Source organism: Pteropus alecto, unplaced genomic scaffold (genome assembly GCF_000325575.1).
Source record: "Pteropus alecto unplaced genomic scaffold, ASM32557v1 scaffold251, whole genome shotgun sequence".
In the NCBI taxonomy this organism is placed as follows: domain Eukaryota; kingdom Metazoa; phylum Chordata; class Mammalia; order Chiroptera; family Pteropodidae; genus Pteropus; species Pteropus alecto.
The window spans coordinates 2,510,145-2,519,481 of NW_006431048.1; the positions used below are offsets into that span (position 1 = coordinate 2,510,145).

The following is a 9,337-nucleotide window of genomic DNA, read 5'->3' on the forward strand; positions in this document are numbered from 1 at the left end:
GGCATGAGAACCCAAACTGACTAAGGGACCATGTGGATTGCATTGTGTTCCCTCATAGTCGGTGGCCATGTTGCAGCCAAAGTTTCAGGTGTGACTCACTATGTTTTTATCTGAAAGGGACTGACTTGCCCTCTGGGGTAGAGGAGTGATTTTTTTTTTTTTAATTAAAAATATAGAAAAAAATTTTAAGAGCTTTTAGAAAAAAGAACTGAACATTATTTTAACATTATTTGGTATACTGTGTCAATACATCAAATTACAGACTAAATTAAAATTCTCCAAACTGTTTTTCTCTTCACAGCTGTGGCATATGGAAAGGGAACCTATTTTGCTGTCAATGCCAGTTATTCTGCCAATAATACATACTCCAGACCAGATGCAAATGGGAAAAAGCACATGTATTATGTGCGAGTACTTACCGGAGTCTACACACGTGGAAATAGCACACTAGTTCAGCCTCCTCTGAAGAACCCTCAAAATCCTATGGACCCTGACCGTTATGACACTGCCACAGATAACGAGCAAAATCCAAATTTATTTGTGGTATTTTATGACCACCATTCTTACCCAGAGTTTCTCATTACTTTTAAACAATAACATTTTGGTATCCTTCATAAAAGACATTGTTCACCTATACCTATCTAATTGTAAAACAAGTTTTAGATGTTTTCCTTAACAGCTTTTTCTAAGATCAAAGGATCCCTGCCACTGAAATCAGACTTTCTTCGGCTTCTCTTTCATAACTGGAATGAACCTATCTTGAAAGCAATAAATTTGAGAATTTAAATCGGATAACTTAGTTACAACTGTGTGTCCACAACTGTGAACATCAACTCTGTAGAACAGGTTTATACTTTCAGGAAGGAGAGAATACTGTTAATTTTAAAAGCAGAGGCCATAGCTGTGCAACTTCAGCTGCCACTGAAGGAGACAGCTGATATCACATCAGGATGCCATATGGCTGTGGGGAGCACAGTATTACTAAGTGGATGGGACCATTATCTTTCCTGGGGCAGGCATGGTGTCTTATTCTTTTTTTTTTCTTTTAATCCTTGGACTGAGATCTGTGCCTGATGTACAATGGATGCTCCAGAAGTGTTTCAATAGTCAATTAAGAATGAGAGTGCCTAGTCAGACTTCTACCCAGATAGGAACCATTTCTTCAACATCCTTGACTTATTGACATTTTACCTGGAATTGAACAGATTCCATGATAGGGAACTTTGTTCATGTACCAGCCTGTGACATGCGGGACAGCTCCAGTCAGGGCTCTGCAACTGCAGTGCACCTGTGCCCTGCACAGCTAGGCTGTGGTCTAGCTTGTGGTCTAGGTGAATTATGTCCCATGGAGTTGTGTGGCACAGCAGCCCTGACTCCAATTGGTCCTTGTGATGCTGAACCCAAATCTGCTTTCTTTTAACTTCTACTCATCGGTCTTAGTTTGCTCAGTGAAAACGGTGGGATAATACCTGCTACCTCTTCAGTGTGAAACCCTTCTATCATGTTAAGATGAAATGAATTCTAAGGTTATTAAATGGCATATTTTCCTTGGCAGAGTAGCTTTTGATGATTTTAAAGGTGCATAAATAAACCAAAGGAATTAAACATATTGCTTATTTGCTAACTCAGTATCTATTGGATGGTAAAGGAAAGCTGCTTGTTTAATTTCCCTAGGTAAACTCCAAACACTACTGAGCACTTAGATTGTACCAGATAGTATAATAGGTGCTTTCACATGCAGCATTTATATGAATTCCTCCAAACAATCCTGTGAGGTAAGAATTATATCCCCATTTGAAAGGTGAGGAAACTAATACTGAGAGTGCAAGGAAATTCCTTGCCTGGGGTCACCTAGGGAATGGCCATCAGAGCCAGCAACTGAATCCAGCTGTGTCATCAAGTCTTTTGTTCTTTCTACTATAGGACATGGCCTCTAGATTAATGTTACTGATTCAGGAACATATCAGAGAATCTATGAATTACCCTTATATTTCCTTGGCTTTTTTCTTCTGGCTCTGAGTTCTACTGTAGGGCCTTCACTTTGAAGCTCTGCAGGCTGAAGTCAGAGCTGATGCCTATGCGAACCCAGTGCAGATGGCGCCCTCAGATGCTAAAGTTCCCTGGCCACAGGGAACAACACATGCATTTCAAAGAGAGGTGGTTCAAAGAGAGGTAGTTGAGGGGGTCATCGTTGCTGCTTCATTAACACAGACATCTTGAAATTTTTCTTGCAGTTGCTGTTTTTTAATTGGATTGGCAAAAATTCCTTATTGCTTAGGAGCGGTTTCCCAGCCACTGGCATCTGAACTCAGGCTTGGCAATGGGTGTTAAGAAGTAAAAAAAGGAGAGACCTGTTCTCTGATTTGCTCCTATTCTCCAGTGGTTTACTTAACTTAGAGCAAGTCTGAATATAAGAGTGCCTTGCACCAAGGTATAATGATCCAGTCAGGAAATGTCAGTTAGCCCCAATCCAAAGAAATAGGCCATTTACCTCCTTTTTGAATAAAACACTTAGAAAATGTCATTTGGTGGTAGATATCTTTATCCTTAAGGGCAAATACAGGAGAGCTTGATGATGAACACATGGCACCACTGATAAAAGACCACAACATGACAGCATCAAGGGCTCCTCGGTGTTAACGGTCAGCTGAAAATTACGGGAAGGGCACAGCGCAGGTTTAGTTCAGTAAATCTGAAGGGCAACTTGACCCCAACAAGTAGCTGCTGCTGACACAAGCCCACCATGAGCCTGTGACAGGTCTTGGTGGTCTACTCCAGGGCCAGAGAATCTTAAACATTTTTGGTTTCTGAATCACCCAAGGTGTTTGCGGAGACTGCAAATTCTGGCCCCATCCCTAAAAAGTCAGATTCTGTAGCTCTAGAGGGGTGCCCAAGAATCTGTATTTGCAGCAAGCACCTCAAATGATTCTGATATCCCTGATACCCACAGACACTTAGGACTTTCATGGGCCTCAGGCACTATGGGCCCCCTACTCCATAAAAAGTGTTAAAAATTACACTTTGCAACTGCATTGATATAAACATGAATGTAATTGAGGCTGGATTATATATATATTTTTTATTTTAAAAGAAATGAAAATATTCTTGTGGACCCCTAAAAGCTCATTGGCCCTAACCACTGCGCCTACTGTATAGGTCAGCCCTGCTGATACCTAGATACTGTGACTTAAGATGTAATGCTGAGCTTGTATTCTTTAATCCCTCTGCCTCCGTAGGATCAATGTGTTTATTTAACAGTTGATTTCACTCACACAGCCATGCTCGTCTGAGAAATGCAGGATGAAATGGGACCCAGCTATCTTGGTGGCTGACAGCCTCCCCATTTCATTATCTTTTCTCACTCTCACACTCCCCTTTTTGCAGAGAGCCGGGTTCTCCTGCTGTGTCGTAATTTCTATATAAAATCAGGAAATTATCTACCATCACCTGTATATACTCAGAATCCACTCCTACTAATGTCTTAACTCTCTTTCCAGGTCTCTACATATCAAAGACTAGTAGCTCTAATTGAATTAAAAGCTTTGTCTCAGAAAAACTTCCAAGCTTTTCCGACCCCCGTCTTCACTAAGAAATGGGTGTGTCAGGCCCAGTACACACACAGATGTAACTGAAAAGTTTTATGAAATATATTTACCTTGAAAAAATACTTTTCCTGGAAAGTGTCGCATAATACTTAGATTTACTATTGAATTCACTGAAATTACCTATTCTGTTCTATTTTTTAAAAAAATGCTGGTCTCACTAAATCGATTTTGTTACTAATGGGTCACAAACTACAACTTGAAAAACAGCGATCAAAAGAGTTACATGTAAAAACTAAAATAACTGAAGACAAAGATATGCCATTTTTGCAACAGGAATATACTTACTTAGGGTAACAGACATCTTACCCTTCCTCACGACATCCTCTGCCCCAGTGTATTTGATGGAGTATTACTGCCAACAAGGTCTCCTTTTTAAAATAATCCACTCGAATATTTAACAAACACCTACCACGTGCTGAGCACTGATCTAGGCTCTGTGAATATAGCAATAATCAAAACTCTCATGCAGTGACATTCTGGTTGGGGGATGTTGACACCAATCAAATAAATAGGTAAATATATACTGGTCAGATGGTGGTTAAGTGCTACAGAAGGGTTTTTTCCAGACCTTTGTTTCCTGGGCATACTAACATAACACCTCCTTCCCCCCTCTCTCCCAGAAGGCACATTCTTTGTTTGGATTTATTGATACCCTCGGTCTGAAGACTGAGAAAGATAGGGCTAGTAGTCAGGTCATCTTAAAAGGTGAATTTGTGTATCTTTGTTTCATGAATGGTTACTCAGAGATCAATATGCTATTGTAATTTCTAAATTCTTCCTTAGATAGTAATGGTAAAAATTATCCCAAGATCTTGCAAGTGTAATGAGAGTGGGGTGAATTTCACCAAACCAAGCTTTTAGTTTCAGGAGTCAATAGCATCCAGTCTTTTTATTCCCAAGATTCATGTTCCTAGATGTCCCAGTTCCTTCCATTAAGGAGACCTCATACTGGACTTTTCTCCTGATTGGTCTCCTGCTCTGGATGACAGAGGTTAGCCAGTGAGAATTCTTCAAGTGTTAGAAGTGTGATCACTTCAGATCAAGGTTACAATCCACCCAATGGATGCATTAGGCCGGGGGTTGGCAAATTTTTTCTGTAAGGGAATAGTGAATACTTTCAGCATTGTGGGCCATAAAATCTCTGTCACTACTCAACTCTACCACTGTAACCCCAAAGCCACCACAGACAATATGAAAACAAATAGTATGGCTGTGTTCCAATGAAAGTTTATGAAAACAAGCAGCAGGCTAACCCCTGCTTGAGGCTGATGGAGAGGTTACCTCCTGTTGAAAACACTTGGGGCTTAGATTTGAGACGGGCTGAAGGGACAGGATAGGAGAGGAAAGGAAAAGGCACAGGAAGAAGTCCTAACAAATAACAAAGAGCCAATATGACCAAAGAGTGACATGAATGCAAGAAGGTGGCAAGAGACTGAAAGTTAACTAGGTTAACAGCATGTGCAAACTGACTTTTTGCTGTTTTATCTTTTATTTTAAAATCATACTATTTAAAAAATATTTTTAAAATATTAAAAAGCCATTTTCTATTACAATTACAAACTTCTTCCCTGTATCAAAAGTTGTGCCACTATCTTGGTTACTCGTGGGTTTACCAAGCAGTCCAGCAAGTCATCAGTAGAAACGAATGTTTGAGAAGGGGCCGTAATGCTATTTGAAGCAATTTGTTCAACAGCTGCATTCTCACTTTTACTCATCCTTCGTTGCCTCTTGGTACAATGCAATTTTCCAAAGTGTTCTCTGTCTTTGCCAACAAAGTCTTTACCGTCATTTTCAAATATGCTTCCCCTTTCTGAGGGTGGTTCTTCGGAGCTTGGTACTACAGGAACCAGATCGGGGCCAAAGGGACTTGCTGCCTCCTGCTTTACTGTTCCCAAGGGTAAGTTCTGGCTACCTGTTTGTTCCACCTCCATGAGGCTGTACACATTTAATTCTTCTTTTTTCATGTACTCTCCATTTGTTCTGAGAGCTTGGTTTTCTACTACCTTAGATGTTCTGTAATGATCAAAAAAGGCAGAAACAGCTCCATTTAAGTAGCGACAATTGACTTCATGGGATGTTTCCTCAACCTAAGGAAAAAAGAAAACCCTTTAGAATGGCTATATGCACTTATATAAATTGAAAAACAAATGTTCTGGCCAAAGTTGATTTATCACAGCAAACTAACTGCCAGGGTGGAAACCAGAGAGGCCTACCTCAGTTGGGTTTAACCAAGCTCTGGTATTGTGTGGATCCTCTGCATTTTTCAGGGCACACACAAGCATGCGGGTGATCGCCTCTTCTACCCGGGCTTGGTGGTCCTCTTCCTAAGTTGAGACAAAAAACAAACATTGTTTTCATTTGTCTCTGTGTCTCATGGCTTAAAACAGTAGAGTTTCCTAATTGTGTTCTGTCCTCTCATTAATATAAGCTTTGTTACAGAAGGAATATGTTGTTGGCAGACCACAATTTTTATATGTTCACCATAATTTGTTATCTAGAAGTGCTGTAGGATATTTTACTAGCCAAATTTAAGTATGCATCCTGTATATAAGACACAGGCTTAACTATGAAGCACCCTGTGATGTTTCTTTTCCAATCTCTTCCATTTTCTGATATGTTTAAAGTTTTTTTAAAAAAGTATTACATAGAGAGGAATAATCCCTATCAAGTTTGATAAGCTAATTGTTTGAGAAATTATAACAAACATGCTTAGCCACAAAATGAGATGGCTAAACATGGAAATGTGGTTTTTAAGATACAATAAGTATAAACTATAGCATTAATAATAAATTACATTAAAAATCAACAACTTTGGCTCATCAAAAGACCACAAAAGAAAAAACCACACCAGATATCAGTAACATATATAATTGATATGAAATTAATATCCAGAATACATAATCTGCAGACATCAATAAGACAAATGACCCAATTTGTAAAAATGTGTAAAAGACATAAAGACAAACATTTTTTAAAAAAGCAATCATATGACTAATAAAAATAAAAATATGCTTAACTTCATTAATAATCAAGGGAATGTAAATTGAGAAACCCATGAAACTGGCAAAGAGGGTCTGATAATTCCAAATGGTGGAAAAATGTGCACGGATAAACAGAAACCTTATACACTGAAGATGGGAGTGAAAACTGACAGAGGCATTTGGAAGACATGTTGGCGTTATCTTGTAAACATGAGTACTGTATACCCTACAGACCAGCATTTCCACTCCTGAGATGTATACATATTCTCTAGAAAAACTCTTGTACATTTGTACAAGAATATTCTCTTTATAAAAGTAAAAAACTGGATACAACCCAATTTTCCATCAACAGAATAATGAACCAATAAATTATGGGACATTAACATGAGAATATTATACCACAAAGAAATGAATGAACAGCTACATGTGACAACACAGATGTATCTTAGAAACATATTAAATGAAAAAAAAAGCAAATCCCCATGATGAGACACCACTTCACACTAGGATGGCTATAATCAAAAGACGGATAACAACAAATGTTGGTGAGGATGTGGAAAAATCAGAATCTTCATACTTTGCTGGTGGGAAAGTAAATGGTGCAGCTGCTTTGGAAAATAGCCTGGCAGTTCCCCAAAAGGTTAAACATAGAGTTATATGTAATGGTTAATTTTATGAGTCAACTCGATTAGGCTATAGTGCTCATTTGCTTGGTCAAATACTAATAGAGATGTTACTGGGAAGATGTTTTATAGATGTGATTAACATTTACAATCAGTTGACTTTAAGTAAAGTCTCATAGCTTACAATATATTCTTTTGTATGTATACATATAATAAATGACATAATAAAGAAAAAAACAAGAGTGAAGAAATCTTTTAAAAATCAACAAAAATATTTTCTAAAAAGTTTAGAGAAAATACTGATAAATACATTTCAGGAGGAGGGGATAATACATTTCGATACTAAAAGAATAAGGAGGTAAAATGAATGAAAAAGGCACCATTTAATATAATTGAGAACATACTTTATCCCCTAGCATATATTAGGACCAAATCTACATTTATTTAACAGAGAAACTGAGAAGGAATGAATACTGCATCATCTGAACAGAACTAGTATCTACTTTTTTCCAAATCTATGTGACTTGTGAGCCTGGAGGAAGTTTGAGCTATATGAATATGGAAGATAGGCTTTAAGATCTAAGGGCTTTTGGGGGCTAAATTTAGCAACAAGAAGGAATTATGGTCCAGTGTTTGAAGAGACAATGATAAAAGCAATATTTGACAGAGGAAGATATAATTACTCAACTCTTATTTCACACTCTAGTTTTTCAAGAAAGAATAAATAGTCTTCAAACTGTGACATATACAGAAAGAAGTTAAAATACCAATTCTTTGAAAAATTCTAGGAGAGACAACTAAATAGATGGTATATAACAAGCTTTTAAAAAGACCAGAGTTAAGGCTTTCAAGCTCTTGAGGCCATGTAAAATCAAACCTAAGTAAAATATGAACAAACAGTATTCAACAGTACATTAAAAAATAACATCACAACCAAGTAGGATTTTTTCCCAGAAATTAAGGATGAATCAATATTAGGAAATCCATTGATATAATTTACTGTAATGCCAGATATTTACTAAAGAGAAATATTATATGATCATCTTCATCACTGCTTAAAAGGTACTCAAAAAAATTCAACATCTTTTCCTCCTGTAAAAAGAAGGTAAGAAAGTAAGAACTGAGATACTTAACATGATAAAATACAAATAAAACTCAGCCCCAAATCTAACATTTTACTTAAAGAGAAATCACTAGAGGAATTCTCTATAAAGTCAGAAAAAAGACAAGGATGCCCATTATCTCCACTAATATTTATTATTGAATTGGAGGTATCAGCCAATGTAATCAGATAAAAGAAAAGTTACAGGCAAACAAATTGGAAAGGAAGAGAAAAACTAACTTAATTTTCAGGTAATCTAAGAAATAACTTAAAACACAAGAAAGTCAATAAAAAATCACTACATACAATAAAATAATTCAAATTAACACAAAAATTCAAAAGCTTTCATATACACAAACAATCCAGTGAGATGGCATAACAGAAGACCCTGCTTACAACAGCAACAAAAAAGATGAATTATCCAGAGATAAACCTTTAAAAGAAGTGCACAAATTCAATGTGAGGAAAACTTTGAAACATTCTTGAAATAAAGAAAACTAGACTTGGACAAGTAGGAAGATATCTTGTTTTTGGCTAGAACAATTCAATATCAAAAGTTCATGTAAATTTTAATATGATTGAATAAAAATATCAAATTTCAATTGTTTTTTTCCCATGAAGTTAGACAAGTTGATTCTAAAGATCATATGAAAACACAAATCTTAAATTTTACTTGCAAGTTTTACAGTTTGTAATATTAGTATTGGAATTTTAGAATTGTAAATCTGACATCTTAATGCAAAGAAGTAAATAGGTTATTGTTATTAAGGACTCAGAAATTCAGTGTTAAGAGATAAAAATATAGAAATAAGAAAAAAAAAACTTATGATGTTAACCTCGAATTAGAAAGATAAATATATCAATAACTACCCGTCCATCCATCTATCCATCCATTTATCTATATCATGTTCTAGCTTAGTCGATTAAAGAGTATGGAAACAGTGACACACCAGTAGCAATGAGCAGCCTTAGAGCCCAAATCTCTGTTTTTAAATAACATAAGAGGAATTTTGGCCATTTGGATAA

General features: G+C 36.7%; 2 protein-coding genes across 4 annotated transcripts in view; one reads left to right on the forward strand and one right to left on the reverse strand.

The window, feature by feature from the left end:
- Positions 1-792, forward strand: part of PARP14 (poly(ADP-ribose) polymerase family member 14) — a 43,595-nt gene extending 42,803 nt beyond the window's left edge. Inside the window, 1 exon segment of the mRNA XM_006905568.3 lies at positions 302-792. Coding sequence (XP_006905630.2) covers positions 302-597 — 296 coding nt within the window. The 3' untranslated portion in view covers positions 598-792.
- Positions 793-4,814: 4,022 nt separating this feature from the next.
- Positions 4,815-9,337, reverse strand: part of HSPBAP1 (HSPB1 associated protein 1) — a 47,131-nt gene continuing 42,608 nt past the window's right edge. For 2 of the 3 annotated variants that reach the window (XM_006905569.3, XM_015595859.2), the window contains exons 7-8: positions 5,819-5,929; positions 4,815-5,692 (exon numbers count right to left, since the gene is read on the reverse strand). In XM_006905569.3, coding sequence (XP_006905631.1) covers positions 5,159-5,692; positions 5,819-5,929 — 645 coding nt within the window. In that variant the 3' untranslated portion in view covers positions 4,815-5,158. The remainder of the gene's footprint in view (positions 5,693-5,818; positions 5,930-9,337) is intronic. The other variant, XM_025052076.1, reaches the window with a different exon arrangement.